This window comes from Corvus cornix, chromosome 5, assembly GCF_000738735.6.
Source record: "Corvus cornix cornix isolate S_Up_H32 chromosome 5, ASM73873v5, whole genome shotgun sequence".
Lineage (NCBI taxonomy): Eukaryota > Metazoa > Chordata > Aves > Passeriformes > Corvidae > Corvus > Corvus cornix.
Window position 1 is genome coordinate 54,267,848 of NC_046335.1, and position 22,793 is coordinate 54,290,640.

The 22,793-nt window shown below is 41.0% G+C and overlaps 1 protein-coding gene across 6 annotated transcripts in view; it reads left to right on the forward strand.

Annotated features, from left to right (window-relative positions):
* Window positions 1-13,555, forward strand: part of BUB1B (BUB1 mitotic checkpoint serine/threonine kinase B) — a 33,102-nt gene extending 19,547 nt beyond the window's left edge. For all 6 annotated transcript variants that reach the window (XM_019289401.3, XM_039553087.1, XM_019289404.3 and 3 more), the window contains 10 exons: window positions 10-121; window positions 601-887; window positions 1,805-1,986; window positions 4,017-4,157; window positions 4,315-4,430; window positions 4,700-4,861; window positions 5,565-5,707; window positions 8,798-8,969; window positions 9,331-9,437; window positions 13,015-13,555. In XM_019289401.3, coding sequence (XP_019144946.3) covers window positions 10-121; window positions 601-887; window positions 1,805-1,986; window positions 4,017-4,157; window positions 4,315-4,430; window positions 4,700-4,861; window positions 5,565-5,707; window positions 8,798-8,969; window positions 9,331-9,437; window positions 13,015-13,204 — 1,612 coding nt within the window. In that variant the 3' untranslated portion in view covers window positions 13,205-13,555. The remainder of the gene's footprint in view (window positions 1-9; window positions 122-600; window positions 888-1,804; window positions 1,987-4,016; window positions 4,158-4,314; window positions 4,431-4,699; window positions 4,862-5,564; window positions 5,708-8,797; window positions 8,970-9,330; window positions 9,438-13,014) is intronic.
* The last annotated feature ends 9,238 nt before the right edge of the window (window positions 13,556-22,793 follow it).

Sequence of the window (22,793 nt, forward strand, 5' to 3'; positions counted from 1 at the left end):
ACTTCTTAGTTGTTCAGCAGATCGTAGCCAGAAAAGTGCCCGTCAACCTCTCGCTGTTCGTAAGCCTATGGATTCTCTGACTGCCAAGGAAAACACAGCAGCAGCAGCAGCAGCAGCCTGTGTAAGGAAACAATTCACCCCACAGCAGACTTCCTGCCCAGGAGACACCAACACAGCCTGTGCTGCTGTCAGACCGAGCTAGGCTGGACTGGCGTCACGTGTAAAAAGCAAGGATTCTAAACTGCTGTCTGGCATGGCAATAACTGAACGGGGTGATGATGAGATTATACTGGAACTATAATGCTGTGGCTGCCTCGTCCCTGGAGGTGTTCCAGGCCAGGTTGGATGGGGCTTGGAGCAACCTGGAGCTAGTGGAAGGTGTCCCTGCCCATGGCCAGGGCGTGGAACTCGATGGTCTTTAAGGTCCCTTCCAACCCAGATCACTCTGGGATTGTATAATAAGTAGAATTCATGAAGACTGAGTGTCCTGTTCATGTTGGAAGGTGGTGGAGTGGAAGAAAGGGAAATGTTCAGCTTTTAAATAAAGAAAAATTTGTCTTAAAGTCTACAACCTTTCACTGTCTCTCCTTTTTTTTTCAGGATGAGCTGAATGGAATTGAACGTTTGACTGAGGATGCCATTGTGACCGGCTCCTACAAGAACAACACCCTTTGTGCCAACCCAGAAGACACGTGTGACTTCAACAGGGCTGCCCACCTGGCCTCAACGCCCTTTCATGGGGTGGCAGCTCAGAGAGTCCCAGCTCCTGCTTTCTCGCGGAGTGAACTGAAGGAAGACAGTCCAGAATCCGAGAGCGCACCTCTGAATCAGGAGACACTGGTGTGTGAAGGAGCGTACACTGAAGCTCTTCGTGTAAAAAAACTGAGGTAATCAACAGTAAAGGACCTTAAACCCCTCCTCCTGCACGTCTTTCACAGTTGTGCTTTTAGTGTTGCTAAGGGAGGAGTTTTCTGAAAAGACCAGAATATAGTGGGGAGAGCCATTTCTTTAGCTCAGGGTCCACTCTGCCTTGAGCAGATTTAAGAGGTAATAGCAAGCCCACCTGGCTTTTCAGCATTACTGCTGTGGGACTTAACAACAAGGTTTTTTAACAAAATAACTTGCAGAGAAATTAGTAAATGCATTCTGTCTTCATTATCAAACATGACAAGCAGAATCACTGGTTCCTTTTATACTCATGGGCTTCTGCGCTCATTTTGACTATATAAAATGCATTTAGTGTTTGTGGCTTAGTTTCTACAGAGTTAAGAAGTTGGAGAGCTACAGAGTTAAGAAGTTGGAGAGAACAAAAAACTAGCAAACAACATTTTATGTTGTGAAGAAAAAACATCTATTGTATGGGAGTTTCTTAATCTAGAGCTGAGTTGGATTTTCTGGCTGTTAGTGTGTAAACGTGTATACCCTGCTGAAGGTGTTTTTTACTTGGGAGGTTCCTTGAAAACTGTGCTGATTATAATTAGGAGGAGTTATTTTCCACCAAACCCTTCACTGCTTTGAAAGCACTGAAATTTTATAGCAAAGGGAGTGATAAATATTCAGTATGTCTTCTGTTGTAGCGGTCAGATTTGGGGGAAGAGAAGATTAAAAAAATCATCTGCAGACTAAGTTTCTGAGTATAATCAATCATCAAAACTGAAATGAAGCTTTGACATGACTACTGGCTTTCTGCTAGGGATGTTAATTAAATCTGGGTGTGAGCAGTATCCTGTCCTCGTGCCCGGGTTGACATTATCTACAACTTGTATCTTTGGGAAGTCTGAGTAGTTGATGGCTTTATTTACAGCCCGATCATGGAAGCAAGCCTGGAAGATACTCGCTCATCAGGTTCTTCAGTCTCAGGAGGTTCTCTGTCCTCTGTTACACAAATGTCTGCTATTAAATATCTGCAGATCACTGAGAAACTGGATCTGGCTCAGAGCTTGCCTGCTGAAGTGGTTACTGAGTCTGGAGGTGGAAATGCTACTGGTTAGTACTACCTTGAATTTCATTCACAACTAATAACTCGCAGCTGTGACAAAAAGTGGGGTTTCTTCTGTCCTTCCTGTATCCCACTGTGCTTTGTGTGTTTCCCATTGCTATGAGTTGTGACTGAACTTGTCTCCCTTGTCTGAAGCAGCAGCAAGGTGCAGTACAGAATGCTTGTCAGTATCCAAAGCATGTCAATATTAAGGTGACAGAGAAGTTACTTAAGGTACTAAAGCAGGCAGTCTGTAGGAGCAATAAGACCAAATTCCAAAATTAAAAATTTGAACTGAATGGCAGTAATAACTTCTAAGATGGCTTTATTTTGGTTTGTCTTCGTTTTTCTCTGTAATCATACTGTGTGTCTCCTGATGTGCTGATAAGCTACTACTTTGAAAAAGATGAATGGGAATTTGGAGTCTAGTGCAAGTTGCATAATTTTGGTTTAAATCTGCACTTTTAACTATGCTGTAAGCTGTTGTGCTGCTTCACAGTATCATCCTTATTCCTATTGAGGGAAAACAGTACTGGTACTTAAATAGTCAATTTCTTTGGTTTTTTTTCTTCTAGTTAAAGGCCCTTATTTCTGTCTGTTCTAAATGTTTAGATTACAGTTAGAACAGAAATGGTCACAAAAAGCCATCAAAATCTGGCCTGTGGAATTAGATTTGTGTTGAATGATGGTTTTCAAGTTGTTTAACCTGCTTTAACTCCTTTGATTTTGGTTTATGGTGCTTAGAATTGCGTATTTGAAAATTCGCAGTGTATCTACTCTGGAGAATTATGTTCTCATGTGCTTGCAGACTACTTTATGATGAAGCATGCTTGGGACCTGGAATGAAAATACAATTAGAAGTGATGTCACTGAAATAGCTGGAATATTTTGGATGCATCTTTGACTTGTTTTTCTCATATGTACTAATCTTTAGAGCAAGACGAAAAATCTCTTCAGAAAAAAAAAAGAAAGCGTTTGTTCAAATGTTTTAATGGTCCTTTCTTAAACTTTGGATCTTTCCTGTTGCTTTGTTTCTTGATTTATGCACATCTCCCTTGAACTGCAGCTCTCACTCTGGATGTAGCAATTCTTAATACTGTGTAAAGAATAAAAATTACTTCAGATGTCTGTTAGTTTATTCCTGAAAAAAATGCCAGTAAATTTCCTAGGTTTGTGATGGCAAAAGCTTGGAACACGTTGTAGCCTCCAGCCTACTCTGTTTCCTGGATCTGCTTTCACAGAATTGGTTCCTGAGCAGTACTTACTGCACTGCTTTTCAAACAAGTATGGGTATAACTGTAGATACTCTGGTTCTTACCTGTGTACTGTAAATGTTCTCTCTCATTACAGCATGGCATTTGGGAGAAGGCAGTAGAGACCATCTAGTTCTTGTGTTTTATCTCAAATGATCAGGCAGAGTAAACACTTGAGGCTACATCGCTTTTTTACAGATCACCTTGTCTGTTGAATGACCTTATGTTCTGTTATGAAGGAAATTAAGTCCAGTCCTACAGGGAATTATCTTAGGTGTCTTCCAGGAGATAAAAAGCCATTAAGTTCTTAACATTGCAGTGACCAGCAGAGTTGGAGTCCAACTTTGTTTTCCTTTTCTTACATAAAACCTCTGCTGTAATCAAAGGACTAAATTTCCCTAAACCCCATAATGTAAAAACCCCAAACTGATCACTTGCTCTGGGCATGGATTTAAAAAAAGGAGTGTTGGTTTGCAGCATGAGTTTGAATTCTGCTGTGGCTGAAATAATTCAGAGCTTTGTCTCTTGTGAAAGATGCATTTTGCATGATGCTACAGTAGAACCCTTGAGACCTGATAATGGTATGTAAGGCAGTTATAAAGACAAGGGTCACATTGACTTCCCAGAACTATTGGAAAGAGATGAATTGATTTGCTAAGAGGTAGTAAATCAGAATGTGGATTGAAAGCTTCCAGTATCCAGGTTACTTTTACTGACAGATATAACCAAGTTGCAGAAAGTTAACGTAATTTCAGCTCATCTCTTCATGTTGTTTTTTTTCTTAGCGGATGATGTGGCTCAGTTCCTGTGGACCCCTGAACAGCGTGAAAAGCTTTTAGATTCTGTGCTAGCATCTGCTTCTCCAGATTTTCACTTGGAGACTGGAGCTCTGCCTCACATGGAGGTCAAGAAAGATGTTGAGCTGGGTAGGTGTGCCAGACACTCTGCAGTGCAGAGTTTGTGTTCTGATGGGTTTGATTTATGGTTCATACTCACCCTCTTAGTTTTTTGTGGTGCAGGTGGGGAATGACTTGGGAATAGCTATTTACTGTGACAGATCATGAATGTAAACTTTCATCGCAGGAAATGAGACTTACTGCATCAAAATGGAATACTGGAACAATAAAGAATACAAGATGTTTTTTGCCATTCCAGCTCGATGCGTTTTCCAGTGGTATGCAAAGGGATGTGCAATAAAGGTAACATGCATGATGGTTATTGTACAAGAAGTGTGAAATGGTAAAATCTCATCCATTAATATAAACCCCTAATTTCTGAATTCCATGCATGAAGTTTGCTACTTCAAGTCCTCTTCCGAATTGTGGATCTAGATTAAAGTTTCTGACTGCAAAAAATGTCTTCCCTGGTCAAGTGGGAGTAGAAAAAAAGAGGAATGAGAAGAATATGAAGATGAGCAATTTTCACTTTATTCCAAAAATAAATGTTCTTCTTATGTACCTTCTTGTAGGTGTATTCTCAGCCTGTGCCTTGGGATTTTTATATCACCCTTGAGTTACAGAAGCGTTTGAATTCTGACTTTGACCAGAGCTTCAGTGAGAATTGCAGCTGTTACCTGTACCAGGATGGCTGTGCCATTGTGCACAGAGATACAAATTGCTTCACGCTCAGGGTCAGTACAGACAAACCAAGGACAATTCTTAGCAAACTCCTGCTTGGGTGCCAGTAGTGAGTTTGGGGTGGTGCTATGCTCATTGCTGAAGAGCTGCTCCTGTTTAAGCCTGCAATATAGATGCTCTGGTCTTTATCTGTGTACAAATCACGGCTGTCTGTTAATGCCTCAGTTGGGTCTGGTTTCTCATTCATAGATCATGTGCTTCTCAGAGACAATCTTGAACCAATTTTTCACATTTTCTGTCTTTGTGAGTCATAAAGGACTGGAGCCAAGAACCACATGTTATTCCACAGCAAGATTGGCATCTAAAGCTGTTGTTTAACTTGACCTCTTTCAATACATTCCAGTCAGCTATAGCAAGGTCATAGCATTTAATGTCTTGCTGAATGATTAACACTTTAAGTCTTGGAAGTGCATTTTGAATTGTTGCATGCAATACCACTGAAATTCAATAGTGATTTCAGTCCTCAGTTCAATTTCCCCCTCCTGATCTTTTGTCCAATTTTGAATAATGTTTCCTAACAGTTTACTGTTCTTGTAATTCTGTCTGGGCTGATCATGGGCAAAATCTGATTACACTAAATTTAGGGTGGGGCCGTTACCTCTGTACAGATGAATTATGAAACAAAAGGTCAGCTATAAATATTTCACCTAATCTAAAGTAGAAGGGTACAGAGACAGATGTTTATTCTCTTTTCAGGATATTCTCCATGACCGTAAGTTCATCACAAAGGAAATCCTCTTCTTGGTTGTTCATGATCTTCTGCATGTGGTAGAGAAGCTGCACAAAGCAGAGATTGTCCATGGAGATCTGAGGCCAGAGGTGTTGTTTCTGGGAGACAGGTTTGTCTCTTCCTATGAATATGGGAGGTACAGAACAGTCATTTCAGCTACAGCTCCCATGCTGCTGTAACTTCTACCCTTGAGCTGGGGTACTGAAGTACTGAGGCCTGAAAAACAGGCCCTGAGCCAAAGTTGACCTCCAGTTGAACCTTCCAACCAAATGTTATATTTGTATCCACTCATTATCAAAGTATCATTGGCAATATGATCTATGTATCCACTGATTGTTGAAACATGTATTTAGAAACCAGGTAAAGCCACACCTGGGTTTTGGGGGTGTAGGAGCAAAGGGAACTCACTAGGTTGTTCCTTGAGCCCTGGCCAGGCTTTGGGAGGAACCCAGGAGGAGGCTGACCCCAGATGTTCCCGCACTGAAAGTTGTGTGAGCTTGTTCATTGCACCCTCTCCAAGCTGGGCCCTGTCCCAGCACAGTCAGAAGCTTCTTTGCCTGTGGGTGGACACACCTGTAGGAATTCTCAGTTCCGGGAGGGGCTCTCCAGTGCTTGGCTGCCACAGGGGTCCCCAGCTGCTGTGTGGCTCTGGAGGATGGTGAAGTCTTAGGGTCACTGGTACTGTACCTCAATCCCTGTAGACAATCTTTGGTAGCAATGCTGAGGTGCATTGCTGAGCTTCTCCTTGTGTAATTCTTTACAGTTTTGCATTATAGAAAATTACACTATTCCTTAAACTGGTTTCTGTGCTTCTTGTGCTGAACCTGCCCACTGGCAAAACATATACTGATTTTTCAGTCCAGGTTTTTTAGGCTCCAGTGTATTCTGATAAGAGTGAAAACACTTGATTTAGGAATAAACCTTCCTGTAGAAATAGTATACATTGACGTTGTAAAACTTATGCTCAACAAAATAGTTTTGCTATTGCCTGTGTTTTTAAGTTTCTGCTTTACCAAGGTTCTGGACTGCTAACTCAGTATGGTTCCTAACTTGCCTTTGGCTTTACATATCTGAAGCCCAGGAAATTAGAAGACATACAACAGGTGGGACTGGAATATCCAGGTACCCTTAAACAAAGTGTTCAGCTTCCTCTGCAGTCCAGCTTGTACCTTGATGCATAGACCTAATTTTCATCTTTAAGCTCTTTCCCATGTTATATTAACAAAGTCACGTATCCCTTAGAATGTGATCTGTGAACTAAGAGTGGTGATGCCTGGAAATAGAACACAAACTTCTCCAGACCATGTTAGAATGATAATATAAAAGCAAACCTTTACTTGAAAGCCTTCAGGTACCCAGTATGGCAAAAAACAGCGCTCAGAATTAGATCCTTACAATTGATAAGATCGGGCAATTAGAGGAGCGGTTGGTTAGGTAATCTCCCTACCCTCCTACCCTACCTTTTTTATGCCTGTGATTATATGGTGCAAAATAAAATGTCCTTGGAGAAGTAACAGGCAAGACATAACAGAATTTTAGGAATGTGTCAATAAGTACCTGTTCACTGTGGGAAGAAAGGTGGGAAAGTACTAGAAGTTACACCGAGGCACTTAACAGTCTACAAAGCTACAAATACATGAAGATTACATAAAAGCTGAAAACTTCAGGCATCAGTGGGAAGGCAGTAACCAGAATGTCAAATGAATCGGATATAATTCTATTACATAAATTCACTGGGGCTGTTCTTAGTTATCATCGATAGGTTAAAAATAGCTATTAAATTTAAATTTACTTTGAGCCTACAGTCATCTAACATGCATACTCACAATATATTTTACTTATAATTTCTTCGTGGTTGTTTTATTAGTAACTTCTTTCTATAATTATTTATAAATTACATACCTGTACTATGCAAGCTTTAATATTTTCTTCACATCCTGCAATGGGTTGTCTTATACATCCCTTAGGGTGCTGCATCCTATTTTGGAAGTCACTGATCTAATAGTGGCTTAATGGACTTGGATATCTCCTGCTGGATTTCTCTGTGGCAAATACAAAACAAACTGCCAAAAAGTTAGGATAATGGTTTGGGGTTTTTCAAATTGCAAAAGGACAAGTGCATAGTATAAATTACAAAATAAGTTCACAGCATACAAGTATGTAAGAATAGTAGTGAGAGCTGTGATATGTGGATATTGTTGGCTTGGCAGCCGTCGATAGAAATATTCCCCCCTGCCCTTCCTGTTTTTCTTCCCTCACCTGTAGACTAGGAAAAGTTTGTAGAAGTATTATCAAGCTTAATTATTTTTTGTATCAAGTATTCTGAGATTTAGAAGGAGAGGGAGAAGTGCAAAACATTACACTGATGCCAAATTGATTTTTGCCTTTTTGCTTTTACCTATTCTCTATATTCTTTACATACATACATATATATATCTATATATATATATATATATATAGATATTTGTAGCTCTGTAGCCTAGTATTGTATTCATAGCTAGCATTTTACTTACTCTATTAGAAAGAAAGACAAAAAAAAGCAGCTCCAAGCCCTGGGGTCCAAGGTTAGGCTCTGTAGGAGCCAAGGTTGAAAACCAGCTCTTCAGACACATTTTCATAAACAAAGTTTAGTTCCTATCCAAGGGGGGGGGAGGGGGGCGGGTTAGAAAAGGGTAGAACCAGGGAGGAATTACCTCATCATCTATGACTCTAATTGGGTATTCTTCTCAGTTATGCTAATTTGCTAAACATATTAAAATTGTATCCGCTTTATGTTATGTGTGCATCTTTGGTGCTTTTCATCCAGCATGTTGTGCACCATAAGGATCCTTATAAAGGTAACCCCTTTTTATCACCTGTGTCTGGCTCATAGTTTCAGGACCAGTGAAAAGGCATCACACTCTTCCCACAGTCCACAAACTGTGTTTCAGATAACTGTTACAAATATGAAAACAGCATCATCCTCAATCCTTTAGTGTTTCATATTGCTTACTGCAGAGACAGCAGTACCATTCTTAAGTTCCCTGCTGTGAGCCCTTGCCATCCAGGGCAGCCCTTGCAGCAGTAGTTCTGACAGCAGCCATCAGAGGGGAGCATTGACATGGCTAAGATTCACCTTCACTGCGCTGTTAAATTTAATTCTAAAAAAAAGATGAAGTTTGTTGGATCGTCTCCTGCCTCACGTGCTTCCATTGCTCAGGATCTGCGATGCATTTTCTGATGAGGAGGTGCCAAATGCTCTGAAGATTGTGGATTTCTCTCACAGTCTGGATTTGAGGGTACTGCCTCAAGTCAGCTTGCCCTACAACTTTCCCATAGCTCAGACTCCTCATGGACAACAGCTTCTGGCAGAAAGTTCTCTTCCTTATCAGGTGAGTTTCTGTTTTCTAGGATATCTTCATTTCTGTGTTCCTTTACAAAACCCATTTTTTAAAGTTAAAATTTGCAAGTGCTATGGAAGGCTCTGATCGATAAATACTGAATAAAGAGAATTTTACATCTGATGGAATCTTTGGCATTAAGTGAAAGGATTAGCAGTGCTGTTCAGTGATTTTAACTAGTGTATTTATTTAGAAACCTACAATGAAAACAGAATTTTACCTTTTGAAGTTTTCCTGCTTAACAGGTCTCTGGAAGATTCTGGTGCAAAGATGGTTCAGACTTAAAGGTGTGAAAGCAATAAGAGCAGAAAGTGATAGACATTGAACTTGGTCATCTTTGTTGTGATTACAGGTAGACTTGGTTGGCATTGCAGATGTAGTCCATTTGATGTTGTTTGGGGATCATATCCAGGTCTATCAGGAGAATTCCATCTGGAAAATCTGCCAAAACTTATCAGAGTAAGTCCTTTTGCAGAGTGGGCTGCTGGCAAAGAAGAGACAACTAACTTCATTTTCTTTATAGTGGTACTATCTTCAGAGCTTACAACATACAACTTGGGGCTGGTTTTGCCAAAAAGTGGTAGGTAGTTTTGTGGGGACTGAAATTGTGAAGTTGTTGGACTTGTTCACTGGTAGCCTCAGTGCTGTGTAGGAGACAATTTTAAGCTGAATATGAATAGTCCAGTTGAGATGATTTTGCTTTTTCCATCCTTTCAGATGAGACTGACTTAATCTCTCTGCACCTTACAGATAAAGCCTGGAGAAGTTTCTGAGTGGGTGGGTGGGGAGGGAGGCAAAGATCACATGAGTATGTTGCTTCAGAAATGGGTTCGTTTGGCTTTCTGCTTTTTTTTTTTCCATTCTAATAAGACACTGGTGGCAGGCTGTAACGCAGCAAAGAAAATAATTAAAAACTGTCATCTAAGATGCAAGTCTTCAAATAGCTGCTTTTTGGAAGCTGCTGTTTGTCTCAGGTATTAAATTCTACTGCTCTCTTTTAGCCATGTGTTTAGGCTGTAAGTCTGCTCTGCCTTCCTGTGCCCTTTGTTTGTACTTAGACTGAACACTTGTTCATTTTGTTAGGCACATACTGCAGATTTTTTTGCCTTAGCATTTCATAAAGATTTTCCAGAGCTCTGCACTCATGACAGCAATTACTGGGCAGGTATCTGATTCAGGATCATGGATCACTCCTAGGACCATTGCTTTAGGAAAACCTACTACTGCGTGGGAGTTGTCCAGTTCCCTAGCAACCTGTACTGCTTACATCTCTCAGTTTGTTGTATTCAGCCTTTGGAAAAAATCCCATCTCCTAAAGCTGTGTACAGAGGAAAAAATGTTTTTTTTTTTTCTTTACTGCATATATATCTGGTTTTCTACTATGATATAATTTCCTTAATTCTGCAAGAGATTAAATTGAGCTGCTGCAGATGAAGCTACATAAGGCCTGAGTTGAGAAGGTTGGGACATGGTGTCAGGGACCTGATCAGGATGTGGATATGGGAAAAAGATCAATAACCGTCTGGATAACTGGAGCAGGAGGAATAGTAAGTCTGAGTTGGGAACTATAGGGCTGGCTGTCTCTCAGTGGAGTTTGGAGAGGAGGGGTCAATTGGAAAGGAATTGCAGTCAAAGCTGGGGATGCTGGATTGAAAAAATTAGGATTTTGGGTTGAGGTAGAGCTTGGAGGGGGACTTGAGGAGCGAGACCTGTGGAGGGCTAAAGGAGCCACAGCAGGAAGAAGGTAAAGCCTGGGCATGAGTTCTGTGGAGCTGGAACCAGGCTGTAATGGCTTCTCGCTCACCTATGTGCATCAGTTCATAATTTGGGAGTTCAGACTGCAAATAAAGAATTCCTGTTTTCCACCCTCTCTTCTGCTTTGCTTCTGAAAGTGTTACAAACTTAGCTTTCATCATCTGTACTTACTTTTCAATATCAGTTATTCCAAGAAATGTCTGCAGAGGTGCTTTAGTTACACACTGTATGAAGTCTTATATCAACAGTGCAAATGAGGCATTTCATTATGTGGGAATAAGGAATTTGCACTGAATCTGTTTCCATTCACCTATGGATCTTTTAGTGTGTCTGGTTCTTATTGATTGATGACACTTCCTCTAGTCAGTTTGAAGCTTTCAAATAATCTGTGACAAGCAAATTCAGTGCTGCAGGGAACCTTCATCCACCAGAAGAGACTCTGCAATTAAGTATTCCCTGGGAGAAGAGTCAGCTGATGGAGATGAATCTTGTTCTTCATCCTTTGCATACAGCCACATGTGCTGGTGACACCCATTAAAACACAGGATTCTTCTTCTTGTTGCTTTTAGTATTCCTACTTTTGTAAAGATGACATTACTTTTGTCCTTTCTGTTCAAAGTTCTCTAAGTCATTTGGAAAGTGATTTTCTTTTTTTTTTTTTTTTGTTTCTTTGAGGTTCATTTGAGTTTGGTGGTTTGTTTTGGTTTGGGTTTTTTTTTCAAGGATTGTATTGACAGAACTTTCCTCAAAAAAGTTTTTGAGAATTCATGTATTGACAACTAGAAAGAGGGCTTCTTACTAGAAGGCTGACTGGTGTTAAATACAACAACCATGACCCTCTTAAGAAAGCTTTTTAAAAGGACTTAATTATTTTTAAGTATTAAACAAATGTAAATATAGCAGAATGACTGGAAGAGCTACTGATTTTACTACCAGTTCAGCAAAATACCAAAGCAGTTGGGAATTGCAGGGTAGAGTGTAAAATTATTCTTCCAAGGTCAATGGCCCTCAATAAAAAGGAACCCACTCAAAAAGTGACAGAACGAATGGAAAACACTGAAACATTGTGGTAGAGATTTAGGGGAAGGTAGAATACAAATTCTGATCAAGTTGGTTTTTTCACCTCTGAGTATAATGCTGACAGCCTGTTTGTCAGGGGAGGAGTTTTACCAGTATTAAAGAATGGATATGATGATTTTTTTCTGTTTCCACTGTATTATTTTAGGAAACTTCATCTGTGCAGGTTTATGTGAGGCAGGATATAGAAGCTGCGTTTGAATTTTTAGGACTATTTTTGTCACTCAGAACTCTTTACACCCCCTTAGCAACACTTCATCTCCTCTGCTACACCTCTCGCTCATCTAATCCCACAAAGAAAATGGTCTCAAGTCTTGCATATTTTTTCTTGGTTTGCCTCTGCATTGACTTAATTATTTTAGCAGAGTTACCAGTGTAATAGTTCAGGCTGGATTCGTTCTGAGACTGGCTGCTGCTGTTTTGTAAGTCACTTAGATGAAGCAGAGGCAGATAATTTGTTTCAAAGCCACTGTAGCCCCTAGCGCGAGGGAGAAAAGTGCTTCAGTAGTCAGTAGCAGAGCAAGACTGAAGAACAAAGGGTTAGTTCTAATATCAGTTTTATAAGACTTAAATGAGTCACTTAACCTTTTTATTCATGTTGTGTGAGTACATCTGGGAGAGAGGGGATTTATTACTATTAATTGTCTCTAAAATATTATCTATACAGAACTCTGGCAGATGGAAGGCAGGGAAAAAAGGAAGCAAAACTGGCTCTAAACCACCTCTTTCTTTTTTCTTTTTTTTTTTTTTTAAGTTTTTCTTGCACCTTTCCTTTAATATTGCCCCGTTAACTTAGCTTGCAAGTAGGTAAACGATATTTACCTCTGCCCTTTATTCATGAAAGGAGTTTCCCAAGTTGTTTGGTTCAAAAATGTTCTTGATAATTCCTTTAAACTAAAACTGCCATGGTTTAGTGTGAATGGTGGTAGTGGTCAGGTACACTAGAAGAGGCAACTGTATAAACAGTTGGTTTAGACCTGTGTAGTTACTATCCAGAAACTTATTGGAGAAAGAGAATGGGGTCCATACATATAAAATGAACAATACATTCCTAGTTTTTCCTTTATATTTACTCATGTGAGTGAAATTATTATTTCAGGCATGGTTCTCTCAGGATGTTTAGTGCTGAATATAAATGGAGACCTTGATAGGTATGTTTTGTGTGTGTATACTGTTCCACTGAACACTGCTCTATTTGTTTTAGGACCCCTGACAGTGATTTCTGGAGTAAACTTTTTGAGAGAATTCTGAATGCAGGTGGTAAGTCCACAGTACCTCTGCTGAGGGAGTTGAGAGAGGAAATCAGTGAAATGTTTGACAGCTCTTTCAAAGAACGACTTTTGTTCACCTTAACTGCTGTGGGAGAAACTTTCCTCCTGGTGAACTTCCAGTGACTTCATAGAAGACAAACATGTTTTGTATTCTAGAGAAGAATTTGTTGTTGCTTTCTTATGTTTTCAAATGTAAACATGAGAGTGATTGGAGCCATTTCTGCAATACTTCACATGGGACTTGTTCAAGAATGTTTCTATTGCATGAGTGCATGAAAAGCCTCCTAAGCCTCTACATGAACCTTTCTGAGCAGTTTATGAGAGAAAATTGTTTGTCTTAACTGCCACCTCCCCTTCTTGTACAGCTCCTTAAAAATTTAACACCTAACTTGTGCCGCACTCTTTGAAATGTCTTTGTCCTGCATTCAGTTGGTCTTTTAATTAGTGTTTAATCAATAAAGTTGTGGTTTGGTAGTGAGTGTCATATTTAATGTTGCTATCAAATGGTTTCAAAAGACTTTATTTAGAATCCATGAAGGAATGCTGCTGCATGACTGGGAATATTTTGTGGCTGCTGGATGCAAAAGCCCCTCATTTGGTGGCAATTTTCATAACCACATGGGATTTCCTGGACACCTGAATACAACTTAAATGATTCTACTTGGAATGTGCTCTCATAGAAAGTTGTCCTAAGAAGAAGTAGGTGAAGTCACAAGTGGAAAAGCTGTGCACATAAACCTTTATGCTTCTTAAGGCAAAAGTTTTGTTTACTTTTGCAAGGGCTAGAGTTCCTGACTGGATTTGAGCATCCCTGAAGTCTCAATTTGCCTAAGTGAAGTGTTGGCAAGCTTTTGTGGGAGGTTTTGTGGATAACTATAGGTGTTAACCTTTTGTATACTGCATTATTGAAACCAATATGAAGGCTTCATTTTATTCAAGACAACAGGATTCAAACCCAAGGTGGTCTACTAGGTACTTGAAGTGTATGGAAACTTCTCAGACTCGGGATTTACTTCCTTGCAGCTTCTCCCACACATGAAAGAGAGAGTAGACAACTGCATCATTAGTAATTTTTTCTCCCTGTAAAGGCAGATTGGCTCTGTTTTTTTCATTTGGTTAAATTCTCCAGCCACGATTGTGCTTGGTTCTCCCCTTTTGTGTTGTCTACAGATTTTGTGGTGGAACTTAGTTTTGTCTTTTCCACATTGCTTCAAGCCACCTTCTTTCCTGCTTTTTTCTGCATATTCCATCACTATTCCTCTTTGGCCTGTCATCTTTTTGCTCTCACAGATTCGTAGTGCCTTTTTTTACACTTCCTCTGAGAGGGTTATATATTCTTCTAATTCAGGAATAGGACCTAAATGGTAGACCAGCTTTAATATCGAATGTAAATTACTGAAGAATTTATTTTTGTCCATTAATGCCTTAAATAATACTTCTTGTAGTACATTGGTCAGTCATCTGTTGAGCTAGCAGATAAACAGTGATCTATCTCTAACCAGAGTATAGAGCCAAGATCACTGGTAGAGCACCCAGGAGTCCAATGCATAGCTCACTTCTACCTCTAAAAAGATGGCATGTTTGTTTTTACTTCAGCTGAACTTTGTTTGCTTTTGCTGATTCTCTAACTGCCTTTTATCTAAAACTTGGGGAATCTCACTTGCTGTCCTCTCACTTGCAACTTTTTCAGTTTATATCCTGCAGCACTGAGCTGAATACCAGGTAGATTAGGAAGAGAAGGCTCCTAACAAAGTATCGGTCATCCCAAGGACTTCTCAGACAAGACATGTTTGTAGTCAGTACAGAACAACTTCACTGTGTCTAATTCACACAGAAAGCTTTTGAGAACAGGCTGAACTCAGAGATAAGAGCGCTCAGCAGAAGTTCAGTAAAGGAAATCTGTTCTTCAGGTCGTTAAAATATGTAAGTCTACTTGTCTTTACTTAAATGAGGTCTAAATCAAAGCTGCAATACTCCACTATTACTTATTTGTTGACTTGGCATCTGTTTTCTTTCTGAGCAAAATGTGTGCTAATCCTTCTCCATCTAATAAGACTGCCCTTGATCAGTTACTCTTCATATTTGTCCCAGACAACACAAAACTGCCACCCAGTACTGTAAAATAAGAAACACAGCAATGGCATTATAAATTTCTCTGTAATAAACACAAATAATTATGGAGAAATGAAGAGGAGTGAGCAGGTATAACAAGAAGGAGTAGTCATCTCTTCTGATGTTTGTTCCCACTTCTGCTTGGATGGAACTCTGCCTTTCTGTTGCACAAGTTATCCTCTGCCTCCCCTATCCCATGAGCTGATTGCACCAACATGTAACAGGAGGTCAGGGAGCTCTTTGGACATCCCTGTTGTCTGTTCAAGTAACTCTGCCTCCAGCCTTAAACAAGTTTTTCCTAAGCATCACTTTTTGAAACCTTGTGTAACACACAGATGCTCTGTGACCTTGCAGGCTGGGATTGTCATAGACTTGTCATGAAGTAGGAGACACACCAGCCTTGCTCACAGGATATTTGGAGATGAAAATTGTCTTAACATTTTCCGAGGGAAAAGAGGTTTCTATAAATCCTGAGATGACAAAATGTTCCACACCAGGTAGAGGGTAGAATGAAACTGTGTGACAGCCAGATGTAGAAGTCCTAGTGAGGTCATCACTAAAGTGATGGAATCTGGGCTATGGCAAATTTTAATCCCTATTATACAGATAAAAGTGCACAAAGCAAAATAGAAATGTGTTGTACCAGGTTGCTTGAGAACAAAACTTGACCAGAGATACAAGAGGGATGTCTGGAAGATATCTGCAGGCTTCAGCTGCTTTGATTCAGAAACTGAAAGAATCAAATTGTTAATGTCCACTGTGTTAAGTGGAAAGGGATCTAGAAATACTTGCAGGAAATCACTGAGCACCCAAAAATGCTAAAGGTAAAAAATGGAGGCTGATCAAATGTGCTTGAGCTGTGGGTGGGGCAAACCCCGCAGGTGTGAACCATTTTCTTCTCCTTAAGCTCTAGAAGCTGTAGCTGGAGTTGACTCCTCTGTTTCTAAGGGCTCGTGGAGATCATTGCCTACATCTGTGAAATACAGGTGGTCCAGGTTACCTCCTTCGTGGCTGTGGAGTGACCAATGATGTTACAGAACCTAATTGCTTTTTAAGGTACACCTGCAGGCAGTTACACGGTGTGGGCTCTGAAACTCACTTTGTTTGCTCACTTAACATCTGAAGAGATAATTTTAAGGAAGCTTAAGGAAAGGTGAGGAGTACCCTTCTGCTGGTCTTCAAAGGTATGTGATTTGTAGATTTAAAATCCTAACTCTGAGGTAATTGGGAAATGTCCTAGAATTTATCAGATAAGTGTACTCAGAATATGTGTATCTGAGACTTTTCCAGCCTGGGGTCTGTGTTCAATAGAAAAATTAGGAAAACCTTCAAAGAGAAAGATGCACCTGATAACTGGTACATTATCAGAGGCATAAACTTGAGCTTGTGCTAGCAGATAAAATGATTTCACAGAATAAACTAGGAATTTTTTTTTTTTTTCCCAGAGTGAACTAGAAGGGGCAAGCAATTCAGGAGAGCTATGAAAATGTTGTGAGGTTATGCAGGGACAAAATTAAAAGGGCCAAAGCTCAACTAAAACTTTATCTAGGTACTGCTGTAAAAGACAGTATAAAAATGCTTCTATAAATAAGCAACAAAAAGGGCTGAGAAGAATCTCAGAAGAATCCTTTATAGGACTTGGGGGCACTCCTCCCAAGTAAGAAGTGGTTGAGTCCGTGTCCCTGCCAGGATTTAAATAATATATAGAGGTGGCACTTGGGGACCTGGTTTAGTGGTGAACTTGGCAGTGCTGGGTGGGTTCTTGGAGATCTTTTCCAACCTTAATGATTCTATTATTTAAAGAAGACAAATCACCCCTTCTGCATGAGCATCAGCAAATAATTCTGCATCTTTCCTCTACTCTGCTGCTGATTTCCCAGATAATATTCCAAAACGCCTTTGGGCTAAAGTGTAGTTCCTGAGGTGCAGCGCTCCCTGCTGTGCCCCGGTGATTTCCCCAAGGATGCCTGGATGTACAAAAGCTGAGTTCTTACTCGAAGTGAGTTATTTGCCTTTGGGCTGGGGAATTGGTGGTTGGAGTCTCTCCTTTAGCCTTGGGCTGTGGCCACTGCAGTCACATGGATGTGCCTGTACTTACACAGATTGTCCTTAAATTATGACAATGGAACGCTAAACTCCTTTGACAGTTTCATTATTTTTGTTCTTACTATTTCACACTTGTATCCCCTCTGCTCAGTTAATCCAGCAGAAGCTTGATGCTGTTTGGAAGCTTAGAAATACAAAGGTTTCATTTCCATAATAGTTTAAATTATTAAACAACACGTGGATACTGAGGTCATTCAGCAAAGACTGAGAAAGAATGTTTTTCCTTTTGTTGGTTCTAGAAATGTTTGTCCCCTATTTCCCTTTCATAATAACTATAATCCAAAGCTATTTAATTATTGACCTCGTGGTTCCAGCTGGTATGGAAGTGTGATTTACAAACCAGGAGCAGCAGCTGGATGACACAATGCTGACAAATGTTAGTGTTCAGTTTCTAGACCTGAGCTGATGTTTGTTTTCCCAGTGGTTTGGATTCTCTTGAATTTTCAGTATCTCGAGTTGTGTATTTCCTTGAAGCTAAACTAGTCATACACTTTGTAGTGTAATACTTTATATTATATTTCGCTCAGGAATCATTTTGTAGGGAAAAAAAATGTTGGAATATTGCAGAATTCAGTGGGTGGATATGACTTATTGGTATGCTCCTTGATATCCAGTAAAGGCACTGGACTGTTCTGTCACATCTGCATCTGCTACTTAAGAGCCAGCCTGGATTAGTATTTTACCTGTATGCGAACTGAACTGGCTGCAGCTTGTCCTGTTCTTAAACCACCCTCTTACTCCAAATGCATTCTAAAATTATTATTTTTGTTCCTCTCTTAAGTTTTAAATCTTCCCTTTTCTCTCCTCTGTGTTTTGCAATTTTTACATTCTGTGCAAGTTGTGTGGATGTGCAATGGCACCCTGCATAGCCAAGGCCAAACCAACAGTCACAGGATCCTTGGGGGTCCCTTCTAGCTCAGGCTGTACTGTGATTCCATGAGTTATTACTGATTGATTATAAGCAGTATGAAGCCTTTACATAAACCAGGGTTTCTGTCCCCTCACTTTTTGTGACATGTCTTTCCTTCCAGAAGTGGTTGTATCTCAGTAATGCTGTGGAGATTTTCAGGGTAGAAGTTACTCTACAAACATGAGTGTTATTTAACCTCAAACCCAGTGAGGAGCTGGAAAGATAAATCTAGCTCTAATGAATGAAGTGTAAAAGCTGACAGCATTCAGTAATTTCATGGGCTTGGGATATTTTCTGACAAGAAAATTCGTTTCTGAGACTTGTTGACAGAAACATAAAGAATGAAGCTGCTGCCTTTGCCTCCACCCACCCCAGCAAAGAGTGGGGGAAGAGAAGCAGCTCTTAAAAATAGCTCAGTTCCTGTTGTATTTGTAAGTTCGGTGCTTTTTGTGTCAATGACATCACCCTCTTCTCCATGGCAACCCCCTACGATATCAAAACTGCAGGGCACCATCAGAGGAACTCAAACCAGCAGATGAACAGGTTGAATCAAGATGATTTAACTGCAAAATAGTGCAGAGGCAACAGAAGGAGGTGGGAAACAAACAAAAGGGGCTACTGGCAGCTCGGTTACTCTGGAAAACCAGCATCTCTAGTGGCTGGTTCCCCAAACTCTGTGCTATCTCCTTTGCCAGGTCCTTGTCAGGAGGAGGTAGGTGGAAGGCAGGCAGGCATCTTATTCCTGATCTCCAGTGTCTGGAGAGCAGAACTACAGGTGACTAAGCAGGAGGAGCACTGACTCATTCCTGAATTATTTCTCACTCCGCTTCTCTTCCCCCCTCCCATCTATTCTGTTTGTTTTTTTAGCTTTCACCCAACAACTCAGATTTTTCCCCAGGCCCTGATGAGGAAGAATTAGCAGCAGGCTTTCTTGTTACCTAATGTTCACAAAAATGTGCTTGTGGTTATCCAGGTGAGGAAATAGAAGCCAGCTCTAAGAGCAAGAAAAATGAATTGGCTCTTGGATACAACACCTTTATCTGGGGGAAAAAGAAAAGTGCTTCTCTTTTCTGAGTGTTGCGTAGGAAATACTAAAATAACTGATGTGCCAGGAAGCTGTAAATAACTGGCTTTTTTATCAGGATACCTATGGAAAATAGCTAATTGCCTCCCTGGCATGCCTGCTGGTGTTGATTTCTAAACCGACTGCAGTGGGGAGAAGCCATGGCCCTTGCTGTCTTGATTACAGCATTGGATTCTGCTGGGTTGCATTTGGGACTCTAGGATCAGGAACATAATGGTTACAGCTGCAGAGTTTCAGCCAGTATAAGCTGTTTCAATCAGCTTAATAAATCTACCCTCATTTACATCCCTATGAAGTCTGAAGCCTTAAGACAGTTTACCTTCCTTCTCAGGGTGCCAGGAGAACTGTTGCTGAAACCTAGCCTGCAGAAGTGTCAACTTTGTGTTAGCTTTTGCATTTTTTTGAAATTGCATGACATGGACCCAGGCAAGTTACGCAAGACCAGCACAATGCCCAGAGTCCTGACATCCACAAAGGGACATGGCAATGCTCCCCACATGGAGAAGGAAGTCTGTGATGGAATAACACTATATTTGCCACTCGTGGCCTGCAGTTTACAGGGCATGAGAGTCTTTAATCACAGATTGCTGAAGTGTGAGGCTCTGTTATGTCTGTAGCTCTCTCCCCACCCCAGTGTGATGCTAAGCCTGTGATTTCTAGGCTTGGTTGAGGGGAAAATGCATGGAGTCTTTACACACCAGAATCTTGATTAGTATCTTGCTCTTGCCTTTTGTGCAAAATGCCACTCAAGGCACTGTGCCATCCTCTTTGCTGAGCTCACAGCATCAGCCCACGATAAAAAAAGGTCCCAGAAAACATTGACTCACTGCATCCCAGCATCCTGACAGGGCTATGTGTCTGCAATGAAATCTCAGCTGGAACTGCGTGGTTTCAACGGAATTGATGGTTGTGAGGCTGTTTTACCTTCCCTGAGTTGTGCTACCACCTGTACTGCCTGCCAGGAACAGGGGTGGGAGCACTGGGATCACTGCCCAGCACCTGGCACGGGGCAGTGCTGCTGAGGAAGCAGCTGGAGCCGGGGGGTTGGGGGTTTGCATGTGCATGAGGAGTTCTCTGCAGAAGCTTTAAGACTAAATTGCTGAGAATTTTTGCCTGAAGCAAGGGATGTTTCCCGTGTTTAAGACAAGCAGCAACCTGCAGTCAGAAGGAAGAAGGGACTGAATTCACTCCAAAAGTATTTCTCCAGGATCTTTTTTCAAGGTAAGCCTGCTTTTGTGGGAGGTAGATGGGGCAACAGGGTTCGGCATTCTGAACACTAAAACTGAGATGACTTCTGCATTTTTGTTACCTTCCCAAGCTGTAGAAGTCAGATAAATGTATTATTCTCTGGTAGTCCCTTTTTAGGCTGAAAATTCAGCTAAGAAGAGCTAATTTTCTGAGGTCTGAAGCTATAAAAAGGGGCGAGGGAGAATGTTTTTAACACTGCCTTATGCCTCTCTGTGTTCTAGTAGTGAATAAGTGCCACGGACTGTGCCTCTAAAACATATATTTAAGTAGCAGAATGATGGGTGTTGAAAGAACAGTAGGTGAATGAAAGCAAAGTTTAGTAAATAGATATCAGCTTATTGTTTATTAATTTAGTGGTTTTCAACATTGCTAGATTATTTATTGTTCTGAAGGAGGCAAAATGAAGATGGTTCCTGCCTTGAAAACTTGGACTGAAAGGTTTTTAATTGGCATGGTTTGCAGAAATGCTGTTGAAGCCAAGAGCAACGAGATAAGATTTTTTTTTTTTTTTAAATTTGAATGACACCTGAACAACCAGTTTATTGCTGTTGAAAACTATTGGTTGAGAGGCCAGAAAGTAATTGAGAGTTTGTCCTAGCTGCAGGAAAAGCCTATTTATGCTAGGAAAAAATACCTTGCAAGTACAGAAATGGCTCTGAAAAAAACTGGTAACGCCTAAAAAATGTTTGGTCATCCACATCCCTTCCTTATACTGAAACCCTTCCTAGCTGGGAACCCACCAGACTGAGAAATGTGTGCTTAGGTTATGGGGTATAAATGATAGTCCTTGATGGAAGTACATCAGAGCATGGATTTGGCAGAGCTGCTGGAGCCGTGGAGGGAAGGCACTTGCTGAGCCCGGAAGTGCAGGGCAGAGCATCTACACTTTCCCTTTGCACGCTAATGGCGCTAATACTTGCATGCAGTTCCATTTTGCTCTTGGAAAAGGAATAATATGTGCTCATGAAACCAAACCACCTTCTGGTTAGGGAAGTAACTGTAGTCAGTAAACTTTTGGAAAAAATCCTTGTCAGGTCTGTGAGGAGTGAAATCAAAATACTTTGTTGCCTCTTTTTTTCCCTAGGGAAGGTAGGAACTGAGAGGTGCCTGGAAGGAAATTGTGCTCTGGGCAGGCTGCAGAGTGGCTGGGTGAGGTTGCCTGGGGAAGGGCACCTGTGCCCATTGTTGAGGCAGAGGCTGGTGGCCAGGAGGGCCTTGGTGCTAGCAGTGGTTGTGTAACGTTGTGCTGTCTCCGCAGCTGGTGCTGCCAGGCGCTGGATCAGCTCATGCACTTGGATGTAGTCGCTGCAGCTTGATTCCACTCTGTAGAAATAGTTGAGGATATTCCTGCCAGCTTCCCAGTCAGGAGTCATCAGTTCTGCCTCTGTCACTTGGGGAGCATGAATGAATAACTCTTAAATCATTAATCTAGGGCAGCTTCCAAGAATCCTGTGTACCCAAGTCTGGAATACATTGTGATCAAATTCATTATCCAGGGATGGCAAAAACTTCGAAGAGGTGTTTACCCATGGGGTGGACATGCTGCACATCAAATTCTCAAAGAAAACCACAACATGAGAGCGTAGGGGGGAGCAAGGAAAGTGCAAGCAAGGGCCCAGAGGAGCAGGGAAGCTGGAAAGGGACAGTGGTAGCCACATGCTGTGGACTGGTGGACAGGCCGGCACAGCAGCCTGTGACTTTGTGGGGGCTATGGAAGCTGCCGCTGCTTTTGGCAGCACCACTTGACATCATTTTAAACTGCAATTCTGCCTAACCAGTGTTAAATGTCAGGGTATCTTCCATGGGATGGTTCTTTATATCTGGTAAAACCTTGTATTTTGGCTGATAGGATTTGGTGGTAGAGGGGGGCTTTCTCCAGTTCCAGAGAGAACCACAGAAGGAGGGATAAATAAGAAGAACCAAGTGTTGCTGCTGGAGAATGCACAGCAACCTAGATAAAGGTGATCCTAATTGAGGAGGAGGAGGACTGGTATTTAATTAAAACTACTGCTAAAACCTAGGCTCTTAGCAGTAAAATAAATAATAGCAGGACATGAGTAATTCCTCTCAGGGGAATGTCGGAGACAAAATTACACTAATGTAGTAATAAGAGGGGCCTGTGTGCAATTGCTCAGAGGAATAGGAACAGGGCAGAATGATTTTTCACTGCTAAGAAGTTCAAATGTGGTTCAAGTGAAAAGGGACTTGTGCCTGTTAAAGCACACGCTCCTTGGGCTGCTTCCAAAGGAAGA